The sequence below is a fragment of the Antedon bifida genome, chromosome 5, assembly GCF_963402885.1.
Source record: "Antedon bifida chromosome 5, ecAntBifi1.1, whole genome shotgun sequence".
In the NCBI taxonomy this organism is placed as follows: Eukaryota; Metazoa; Echinodermata; class Crinoidea; order Comatulida; family Antedonidae; genus Antedon; species Antedon bifida.
This window is the reverse complement of record NC_136230.1, coordinates 26,447,312-26,459,792: the sequence shown is the minus strand read 5'-3', so window position 1 is coordinate 26,459,792 and position 12,481 is coordinate 26,447,312. Positions and strand designations below refer to the sequence as shown.

At 33.7% G+C, this 12,481-nt stretch overlaps 1 protein-coding gene across 1 annotated transcript; it reads left to right on the top strand.

The window, feature by feature from the left end:
- Window positions 1–10,407: 10,407 nt before the first annotated feature.
- LOC144843161 (uncharacterized) lies at window positions 10,408–12,448 on the top strand. The gene is made up of 2 exons (XM_078699885.1): window positions 10,408–10,482; window positions 11,859–12,448. The coding sequence occupies exon 2, from the start codon at window positions 11,882–11,884 to the stop codon at window positions 12,338–12,340; it is 459 nt and encodes a 152-aa protein (XP_078556011.1). The 5' UTR covers window positions 10,408–10,482; window positions 11,859–11,881; the 3' UTR covers window positions 12,341–12,448.
- Window positions 12,449–12,481: the final 33 nt, after the last annotated feature.

Below are 12,481 nucleotides of genomic sequence, written 5' to 3'. Positions count from 1 at the left end.
AGCTCGCTTCGCTCGCTCCCCTCTAGGAAGTGTAAACGATGGTTCTCGGAATGATAATGACTCGGGTAAAAAGGTTTTAGAAGGACGTTCTTCTTGTACGTTTTATGTCGGTTACCATTATTGAAAATGCTTGACATTCGAAAAACTAAACCTACTTTGTTTCACTCTGTGTCTTAGATGATTAATAACATTTTAAAGTATAGTGTTTATTGTTTGGTAGGGCTCTTATATGGCAGAGGTCGGGAATTCTATTACAAATAGTATAATTGTGTTATTATAAATATAATACAATATTGTGTGTATAAATGTGGATGGGCGTTTATTAGATAGTTGGGTAGGTGGGTGTAGGCGATTATTATTCAAAGTGATGTTTTATTGGGGAGGCGTTTATTCATCAAATAAATACCATCTCATAATACATTATTTAATTTAAACATCTTTTGAAACTAACTTCCGCGACAGTGTAGGCCGTTTCGGCCCAAGAAGGAAGATGTTTTAGATGGCTTGCAATATGGGCCCTAATGGGACACAGATAGCCTACAGTTATTCCTGCCAGCTTACTCAATAAAACTCGGTTATCGGGTTTTTTACTGTACCTTCACACGCGCGGTCCGATCCGAAAATAAAACAAAACTAAAATGGCTATAGCCACTAACGACCAACTTAACTAAAACCAGGTAGTTGCAAGGTGAACCTGTGAACTCATCGTGAACCTGGAAATTACTTTGACCGCGTACAATTGAAATTGAGTTGAAAATCTACCGATGAAATCAGAAATTTTGTTTTAAAACTCTTTATAATATATTCATAAGATAGAAATATGGAACAATATCGTAAAAGTGAAAATTGTTTTACATTTCGCGGTACATCTGAGATAGGCCTAGTTCAGGTAGGTATCCAAGGCAGAGATTTGTTCTAAAGTTTTTCCATTGTGCTTGCCTATGTCAGAATTAACCATAATTTATATATAGATTCTAAATTACAGATTTCATTTCTTTTCGTGAAACTGAAACTTGACAGGAGACAGGACCACAATATAAAACTAGTGCATTTATACCTTATTGTGAAATCCTGTATAAATATGATGTTAAATAATAAATGCGTTATTGCTATGTAATTCAATGTCTGAACCTTCAGGGCCATTGTCACCAGTATGGTTGGTAAGTTTTTAACCTGTCAACTTTTGGCAGAAGCTTGAAGGCAATACAGATACAGCTCATTCACAAGATTATTCATAGGCAGCATTAACTCCTACTTCTCATCTTCTACAATCTCAACCGATTTCATTAGATATGTACCCCCTACAGATGGACCACCATTATACACTGGTTTGATGAGTGCACATGGTTGTGGTTTAAAAACTCATGTACTAGGGAAAGACAAGAATGCCTGGTGATGACTCTTGCCCGAGATGAGTGGAGGTGGACAGAGATGACATCAAGAAGCAATTATTATGTCGACCCGGTGAACTATATGGCTTTTGGACATGTAGCATTGTGAAAATATTGTTGAGGCCAGTGCTTTTGTTGAAACTGAACTTGTATTACCTATACAACCAGTGACACAAATATCTTAAATGTAAAACATCTCTAAAGGACAGAAGCACACTAATTCTGCTTTCTCTCTACAACTTGCTTCTACAAATGCAGACAGAGAGAGAGATTCTAAGTGAAGTCATTTTGTTTGAAAGAGGCTGATCATAAAGATATTAACTTGAATACAGAGAGTCGACGAAATCTAAATGATGTGGTTAAACTATATCCCTATATATGTCCGAGACACAAGAAAACGATATCTGCACACATGGAAAGTACACATGCTTTTATCAAATATTTCTTCGCTCATGACCACCTGAACAACGACCGGTTACTTCCGCTGTATCAATTTTAACAGATTACTGAAACAAATTACAGATATTGGAGTTTATGAGAGGACATGTATGTGTGGGACTTGCTGGATTTACATCAATTGATCAGGAATTTGATCATTGGAATAGCACAAATTAATGATTTCATCAGAGCTGGCAAATCTAGTTGATGAGTTTGAAATCCAACATTTAAAGAGAGATGATATCCCGATTAATGAAAAATTCTGCAAATTCGCACAAAGGTGTTTGTTGGCAATGGCATGATGAAATTGGACAGAAAATGTTTGAGGCATTGGTAAAAGTCTTGTAGAAGGCAAACTGTCTATATGGGATCCTAAGAAAAAGACGAACATTGGCAAAAAATATATATGACGGTAAATACAGGTGACAAACTTATCAAAGTAAAAGAGGACTCCTATAATAGAGATTATTTGGCAGTAAAATGAGGTATTGCAGTACTTTTGCCAATTTGTTTCTGAACAAGCTTGTTGGGATCGCAGCAGTCTGTGGAAGTTTGATGGATACAGTAGTAGAAAACGAAGGAAGGTCAACTTACTGTATCGCATTCAAGATTAGAAATATTTCATTGAAGGACTTTGGCAGAGTTAGTTGTCATTTAACTGAAGAAGTGTATGAGATGTTTTAATATGAAGAAGTGTACTGTCAGTACTATAGACCTCCTGATGGTCAACATTTTGTGTTAATCACCATGTTGTTGTCATAAGAATATCATTTTGTGTATTTCAATCTAATTTTATTTAACTTACACACATTTTAATAAGAAATTTAACCCATTTTTAAAAAATGGCGGCCATTTTGAAATTCAAAATGGCCACCATTTTGTGTTAATCACAAATGTTGTTGTCATAGGCCTATCATTTTATGTGATTTCAATCAACGTCATAACTTGCACATGTTTTAATAAGAAATGTAATCCATTTTTAAAAAATGGCGGCCATTTTGAAATTCAAAATGTCAGAATACTAATTAATATAGGTTTATAATAATTCTTATATAGCAGAGAACCCATATGAACTTAAAATATTATTCATAATGGGTGTTACTTTGTCCAATATGGTACATTTATTGGATATTTTACGTATTGGCGGCCATCTTGGATTTGACACCCTTAAGCTTTTTTTAAAAAATGGCAACATATTTTTTTCATTACTTTACATCCTAAAGACACTAAATCAGCTGGAATTTTGCTTTTAACAAAAAAATGACACGAAATTACATAGTGGCCTACATTAGAGTTAGTTATTGATGTATTTTGAACAATAGAATAATACAACTTCAAGAAACAATTAATCACATACTTTTATTATACAATTCATAACAAATACACATACACATAGTAGGCCTATAATAACAAAATTAATGAACTAAATGGCTATCAACAACGACTACCAAAGAAAACCAATACTAAATTATTAAACTTTATGCGTTCCATCATTTTATTCTTTAAAAAATGGCATAGATTCCGTACTGTGTACAGTACATCATAGTTGGGCAATGTCTACGATCGATGATACCTTATGCATTCCAATACCACTTTACTGCTGGTAAAACATTGTCAAAAAAACCTGAATAAACTTAGATACGTTACCTAATAAAGAAAAGTTCCGGTATTTATCTACATTTTAAAACGGTTAGCTCTGCTTCGTGGTTTTCTACGGTTTGACGTTATACAGTTAGCCTCTCCTCACTTTTGCCAAGTATAGTATTGCTTTGCTTGTTTGTTAGCACGATAGCGATTACCGTCCTAAATATATAGGTAATAGGAATATACTTACGAAACATGCCTATTGATTTTCAGGAAAATTGATATATTGGTCACGTCACAAAAGCTTATATTACAATCTGACATATCTGTATCTTTCATACCAGCAATTAAATAGTACGCCCTCTGTACTCGTTTAACATGGACCAAAGTATAAAAAAATAACGTTTTCTCTGATAATAATTATTTTGCCAAGTTCTTCACTCAGTGTCAGAGTGCTTTCATTTTTTTTTATAAATTAAGAATACAGTTGACCAATAACTCACTTAGGCCTATAAACAGAAACAAAATATCGGGATACCTGCTAAGGAGTAGGCCTAAGTAATCTTATTCTATTATACAACGTATAATAAACTACACTGTATGCTGTATACATGTGCTTTACCTTGTTCCGAGGTTTTTAAAATTTATGATTTCAATATACCCTGGAATTTGTCATCATCATTTATCATCCGTTTACTTAAATTTTACTTGCATTCAACTCTGTATTTCATGAAGATTAGTTGCAAATATATAAAGATGATATTAGACCACGACGCCCGCCATTGGACCGCCGATTAGAGTCACAAACAACCACAGCGGGGTTACCAGTTTGATACAGTACGGTAAACACTGAATTATGATTATCAATTTATAGAAACCACTGTATTAAATACGTACCGTATACATATCCAGAGAAGAGTAAAATTTAAAAATGTTACTCTTCCCTGGTATATCACATTATTTAAACAATTGCAGGTTTCCTTGTTGTCGCATGATGTTCATACTGCCAAATTTAGTTTATTTAGTTATAATATATTTATCATTCAAGATACTAAAATAATTATCAATCAACCATTATTCATCGGACGTAGCCTAATACAATGTTAAATTGAATTCAGATGGGCACCTCAACCAATGTATACCAATGGACGACTACTTGACAGTAGAACAAATAGGCATTCATTTATTTTTCGGTATAAAACGAGACCCTGTAAATCGGCATCATCGTGTTCATATCTTTTTTAATATCTATTTTAATTTAAGTATAAGAAATGCATTGAAAGAAATGCTATAGTTTACAAGTTGGTCAATGCTCAGAAAATGTCAGATGAACACCGTAACACTCTGTTTAAATTATAATCCACAAAATGGATTGGATTTAAATATTAATCAAAATGTTTGGATAATTACAATCTTAAAATCACTGACTATTATGTACCGTAACATATCTTGGTGTTGTGTTGTCTATTGACATACAGTTTTCGAAATAATTTTCAAGAAGTAAATGTCAAATTTTACAGGCCTACGAAAAGTAAAAACGAGTGTGCGGTCAGTGTGGGGTCTGGGTGTGGCAAAATAGATAAACTCATATTTATAATAATTATACATTTTGGAAACACAAACGTTTTGCAACTTGTTAGTAGTTTAGATCAGCTACTGCTTTTACAGATTTTTTGGAGAGCTTTTCCAACTTTCGTAAGTCCTTCATTGATACCCAAATGTTTAAGGTGATGTCGTGTATAATGTTGCCGAACTTTCGACAGCATAATAAAATAAAAATAAACCTGAGCAGCCCACACAATTAAATTCATAGATGATATTGGATTTAAGATCAAACGGACTGGGGTCTTTATTACTGACAAAATTACCAATTTTTGTTGTATTAAATGCTATGTTTATGTTTAGATTTTTGCAATAGTTGTTACATAATTTAGTGTTTTTATTACTAGTGGCCAACAAAGTATTTCCAAGAAAAGGTAGCTTAAAAGAATATTTCTCATCGATACGGTATCTTGTATAAACTTTTTTTAAGCAAAATATCTTTCAAATTATTTATGTCTTTATGTAAGTATTATTGATTTTGTCTATCTAACAAGGTATTGATTAATCTTGTTTTATACAACATGGGACATAAACTAAAATATCCTAAAATGAGACCAGTTGTAAGATTTCTTCCTAAATACTGATTAACTGACTGGTTAAGTTTTACCATAAGAAAGTCTTGTGATAAATATATCCAGAAAACTTATTTTGTTATTTTATTCCTTTTTAAATTGTAAAGTTTATGTTGTTGTGACTTGAGTTAAACAATCGATGAAAAGCTTTTTCTTCGTTGTTAAACAGGCAGAACGTGTCGGTGTCGTCTACGATCGTATTTCATTGAACTGATGAGGTTGTTCGGCGTAACAACGAAACAAAAATGTTTTTTTTTTATCAAACTCAAGTTTATTTTAATTTTATTATGCTGTCGGAAGTTCAGAAACATTATTCACGATATCACCTTTAACACTTCGGTGTCAGTCAAGGAGCAGTATATCTAAACTAGGCCTACTTAAAATATTTCTAATTATATTGAAAATCAGTTTAGGCCTACTGTAATATTTATAATTAAAACATATCTGAGTTTCGTTATTGAATACAAAATGTGTACTCTTCCAGTTATAGTGTGTGTGTTTTGAAACGTGGCAGATAAAACATGGTCCCATTCACTTTTGTGCCATAATTCCAATTCTAAATGTTTGATTTCCTCAAATATTTACTATTCAAATCAAATCTAAAATTTCACTCTAATTGGTTGTGTAGTACTTTCCCGGAATCGGCGCCATTACTAGGGTCGTAGTTCTTGGAATTTGGCTAAAAAAAATATGATGAATGTTTGGTACAAAAGTTAATATCGGTTGACATAATAAACCAATAATATTTTTGGGGTTGTTCAGAAGTTTGTATATTTAAAATAATTTAGGGTTATACAAGTTCACGCGGACAGTTTAAAAGGCACCATTTGTATTTGCATTCATATATCCACTTGTTTTCTTTCACGTGCTTAAACAAGGCCATATACATGGCTGCAGTCGCGTGCTCACATTTGAGTTAGTGTTTACTGACCGACCGACCAACCGACCTAACCGACATAGTGAGCTGTAGAGTCGCGTTGCACGCGACTAAAAATACAGTGTCTCCCTCAAGTTAAAGACTCTCTCCAATTAAAGACCGCTGTACCGCGACCCCGCATACCTACCTTGGCAGTTTTCGCGGTATCACTGATGCCACGATTATTACAATTATTCACATTTTAATTATTGTGTTTATTCACAACATACAGTACTTAGAAGTACGGTTTTATTTAATGAGACATTATAGTATGACAATTACATAATTACCGTTTAGAAAAAAACTCAGTATCACTATGAAGAAAACAATTCTAAGCTTATATAAAGCTAAAACTAGTACCCAAATATGTTAGTGATATTCCCAAATACAGTGTCTACATCAAGTTAAAGACTCTCTCCAATTAAAGACCGCTGTACAACGGCACCGCTTACCTACTTTTCGTAGGTAAGCCTTTCAGAGAAACATTAATTTTTCGTTCATTGTTCGTATAATTTGTTGTGGTTGTTCAGTCGTTTGTATATTTAAAATAACCCAAGGCTATACTGACATGCAAACAGTTAAAAAGGCCTCACTTGAATTTGCATAGCCACTTGGCAGTTTTCGCGGTATCACAGATGCCATGATCATTACAATTATTCACATTTTAATTACTGTTTATTCACAACATACAGTACCCAGAAACCGGGTGATCTAAACATCACAGAAGAAAGCAATGTGTTTTTGAACAAACTGGTTACTTTGAGTACAGATAATAAAATAACAAGGTTAATACAGGGACGAGTGAAATGATCCCTGGTTAATCTGATGTGGTATAACCTTAAGCGTGGTTCCCACTAGAACGCAACGCAACGTAACGCAGCGACGTATCGACGCAAGGTGCTGTATTGTGTAATCACAAGTGTGAACCGACAACGGAACAGTGCTGTAAAGTTGCAGGTTTGATTTTATGCAGGCGGGAGCAAACACAATTATCGGAAGGGCATTTTCTTACGTTGCGTAGGTTGCGTTACGTTGCGTCGCTAGTGGGAACCACGCCTTAGTCAGAAAAGGTTTGACATACTGTAATCAATCCTTCCAAAAAATCAGAAAAAATTGCGTTTGCGCATCTCAAAGAGCAGAGCGACACCATTTTAGAAAATACATATTTTATAAATACTGTTTTTTGTGTGTTTTTTTTGATGATTTTTATGAAGTTTCAATCACATTTTTGTGATTATGTATCCTATGTAATTTCTGTTCTGATGAAATTTCAGGTGGAAACACGCTTATTTAAAACATTTTAAATGCTTCTCATGCAACACTTTATCAATTCTAACATCATTGGTTAATGAATTAGTACAAAAGTCTGTGGTGTAAATGATGAGACATTGATGGTATGAAAATTACTTAATTACCGTTTAGAAAAAACTCGGTATCACTATGAAGAAAACAATTCTAAGCTTATATAAAGCTCCGTCTACACTATCAAAACTAGTTTGACAAAAAAGTGTGATGTACCCAAATATGGTAGTGATGTTCCCAAATATTTTATTTTTTTATTTTATTCAATTTCTGCCATACATAGAAAAAAACAAACAAAATATAAACGGCAAGGAAAGAACAAACAGATACTAAACACCTATGCTAGTTGGTCAACCCAGAAAAGAGCACAACAAAATTACATTTTACAATTAAAGCATCTTCAAAAGGCGACACACGTTTTCAACATCAAAACTATTTAAAAAATAAGTACTGAGATGGTTTAATAATTTGGTTTTAAAAGAAGTAACTAACCGAAATATCTAAGTTGCGAATTTCACCGAGTAAGTTATTCCAGGTTCTGGTAACAAGTGGGATATATATGATTGAAAAGAAGATTCTGTTCTGCAGCGACGAATATCAAAAAGAGTACCAACAGAAGAAGAACTACGAGTAACACGTTGTGGTTTTCGAATATAATGGTGATGGTATTGTTGGGCCAAGCTTTGCAAGAACATAGACCCTAGTGATTCCGGGAAATTAATACTCAACCAATTAAAGTGACATTTTTAGATTTGTTATTTTGAATAGTAAATATTCGCGGAAAAACGAAATTTGGCCACCTTTCAAAACACACACTATATATGTAACTGGAACAGTACACATATTTGTATTCAATAACTAAATCAGATAAGTTTTTAATTAGAAATATTATTATTTGAACACTAATTTTCAATATTATTAGAAATATGATTTTATTTATTTTGCAACACCTAGCACCAATTACTGACCGCGCACCTGTTGTTAGTAGGCCTATAAAAACAGAATCAGTTTTACATTTTCATTACATCAGCTTTAAAGGTGTACAAACCAACAACCAACAAGAAAATGAAGATCTTCAAAGGTACCGTCATTTTTGGGTATTGCCTGATTTTGCTAACCGAAGCCAAGGTAAGAACCTTAATCAAGATTATGACTTTTTATTAACTCTTTTTTATTAAAATTATTATAGTCCACTCAGGCAGCGCTTGTCTGTTTATACTATCTACTTTGTCCAAGTACTCTAACTTTCACTCATGATAATAGTGTTGTCCCAGCCCGAAAACTGCTAAATTTTCTGGCTGTTTTATTTTATCGTTTTGATTTAGCTTTTCGCTTATTTTATTTTGTATCTCCATTGAGATTCAGCCACTGATACCCACAGCATTGTCATTATTTTCAGTAATTTGCCTTTGGATTTATTATATTATATTGTTATATTTTATGTAGTCTGGTTTATACTAATGGCTATATAATCACAAAATGTATTTTAGAGTCATATCAAAATTGTACATGCATCAGAGAAACTCCAAAAAGCCCATTATTATAGGCCTATTATACACTTTATTCAAAAACTGAAAAGTTAACTTCCATCCATGTATTAATATGTAACATTTCTTAATGAAAAATAAATAATTTCTCTTATATGAATAATTATTAATGTCTTTCTTACACAGGCAAGGCAAATTATAATAATACATGTTCGTAATTAAAACAAATTTGACCATTGTGCACGTTTTTCTGCATTTTATCGAAATCATTTGTATTAAGCCGTTAATTAAAGTTTAAAAAAGACACATTTAAATATACTTGAAATTAATTATCTTATGGATGGTGAAGAATTAAACTAATCATAATATTTTATATTAATTATTATTATAAAGGCCTCTAAAAACAATGGCGGAGTAATCCGGAATTTCCTTTTCGGTGACAAAGGTAAGCGTGTTGTGTGTTGATATTTGTTTTTTTAGACTATAAAAATTATATAATTGTGACATTGCCCTTAATAATTAAAAAAAATATATCATTTTCAAATTCAATCATTTTTAAGACCACGTGTTGTTTGTTATTTTCACCTCTAAACCATTTGTACTCTGAGAATATCCTATTTTGTAATCACCCAGACACCTGAAATTTATATAAGCCTCTGAAAAATTCTAAGAGTGAATACGTTATGAGATTTGTTCTTAACTATTACAAAATTAATAATTATAACCTCTAAAAAATTCTTAGCGTGGATACGTTATGTGACGTAATTTGCTCTAAAACTATTACAAAATTAATAAGTTATGGAATTTGATCTATTACACAATTATTACAGAAGCAGATCTGGAGGCTCGGGGCCACCAAGGTCCCGTATCCAGCAAAATTTCTGTCTTCTAACCCTTACCCTAGAGTGTATTATGTGGGCTCTGATGGGGTAACATGACTCTATATCGTTCCAATGCGATTAAAATTGATCGTGGTTGGTCAAATTATTTCGCATTACATTTGGTAACAAGTTTACAGTTAATTCTATTTCACAATTACAGCCTTAAAAGTAATGATATGAAGGAATATCTGTTGTCAGTATAATGTAATTTATTATTTACAGCTTTTTATAACATTAACAATTATGTTGAGTATATTCATTGGGGTCGGAAGGACTGCACCCCAAATTCTTCAGAAATCGTATACGTTGGTAAGTTAAAATAAATCAATGTTAATAATTTTAAAATCACAAACAGCATTATTATTATTCATAAGATCCACCATTCAAACCCATAGTACTATGCCTATATGTGTACAGTATATATAAAAGGTTGAACAAAATGTAAATTATGAATTTACATAAAACTTGTGATAAAATGTTGTTTTGAACATTATTTTTATTTACACTTTATACTTATTTTCGGTTTCATCGTCCCTCCCTCTCTCCTTGCCTTTAAACTTCCCGAACGCCACCAGCGCATTTCACCTTGGGTCGTTCACCTCATTTTAAAGGACTTTTAACTAACGACGGTTAGGGGAGGACGATGAATATATCCTGTGTTCGCTAGAGCGCAAAATCATATACAGGCAACATAGCCGTTTTATTAGATACGAGCCCTTGCGCGAAGACGACGACGACGACCGAAAGTATCCCTCTCCCCTCCCGTCTCTTGCGGTGTGGGCCCTTTTGAATCGCTTAGCTCTGGTGGAACAGCATAGGCCTTCCTAGCTAGGAGCATCGCATTCAAACGCCTCGCAGAATGTATTGCTTTTAACACAGCCATTTTAACCCAATAAAAATGTTATTTCGTTAAACAATTAAATTTTAAGTTCAAATATTATTTCAACGTTTAAGTGTAATTTGAACTGTATATTTAAGGTTATATGTATATTTGTTCAAGTCGTTCTCCGTAAACGGGAAAATGGCAACTTTATCGTCCTCAAAAAGTTAAGACGACGAAATTTCACACTAAGCTCCGCCTACTTCGTTAAAGCTCATGCATAAATTATTCATGATCGCACCGTCCTGTGGCTTCCCGTCGTGTTTCGTAAAGTCTCTATTATCAAGTAATAACAAGTGTCGGCTTGTTAAAAATAATCAACTACAACATGAAAAGCAGTTTCTATTTCTAGGCCGGAATTGTATGGTTGCGTCGGATTTGGGCACCGACAATTTTGTTACACCATTATGATTCACATTGATTTGATTTAAAGGGGGGTTCCGGGTTTAAAATGAATAGTAAAAATGTAAAAGATATTTGTTTGTCTCTTGAACGGTAAAAGTTTCAATTTATATAAGCGCCCAGTGAAGCAGTACGAAGGCTGTGAAATGAGGCCAGATTACAAGTGCAGCTACGGCGATATGACACTGTATTACAGATTGAATAGGAAATTCGTGAAATGGTCAATCTTCCGACGACTCGTTATCATTAACCATATCAATTACTTTTGTAAAATTATACTTATCTGATGTAATTTTAGTCGGTCTTCCCATTTATAAAGTCAATTTTCTATGAAAATTCATTAAAACAGTGAAAAATAGTTCACCACGTTTATTGTTTTACTGTTTTGAATAATGATGTTTAGGGTATCTTGGAGGAGGGCACTTTATGCAAACTGGAGCTGGTACAAACCCACTGTGTTTACCCGAGAAACCTGAATACGACGAGCGAATGGTGGCGAACGGCTCTCATAGGGCTGAAGTGTATGGTGCTGAGTACCAAACGGCGTCCGATCAATACCCTCAGTGGAATGACGTACATGACACGGATCCAGCTTGCGCAGTGTGTCTGGCAAAAGGTCGATCAGCAAGTATAATGATCCCAGCTAAACGTACATGCCCTGAAGGCTGGACCAAGGAGTACGAAGGTTTATTAATGGGTGGTTGTACTCATCACAACGCCGCCCATGAATACCTTTGCGTCGACGGCTCTCCTCAAAGTAGGGATAATTCAAAAATGGATAAAAATGGCTTTGTAATCTATCCTGCCGTCGGAAAATGTGGGTCACTCAAATGTCCGCCATATGTTGATAACCATGAGTTATCATGCGTTGTGTGCACAAGATAAGATACTATCTTCTTATGATTTTGAGGCTATAATTAGGCCTATACTGGATACATTTTTCTTAACAAATGATATTCATTATTCAAAATATACGTTAGATGATGCTATTGCTTTGTGTAACAAGCTATACTGGATACATTTTCC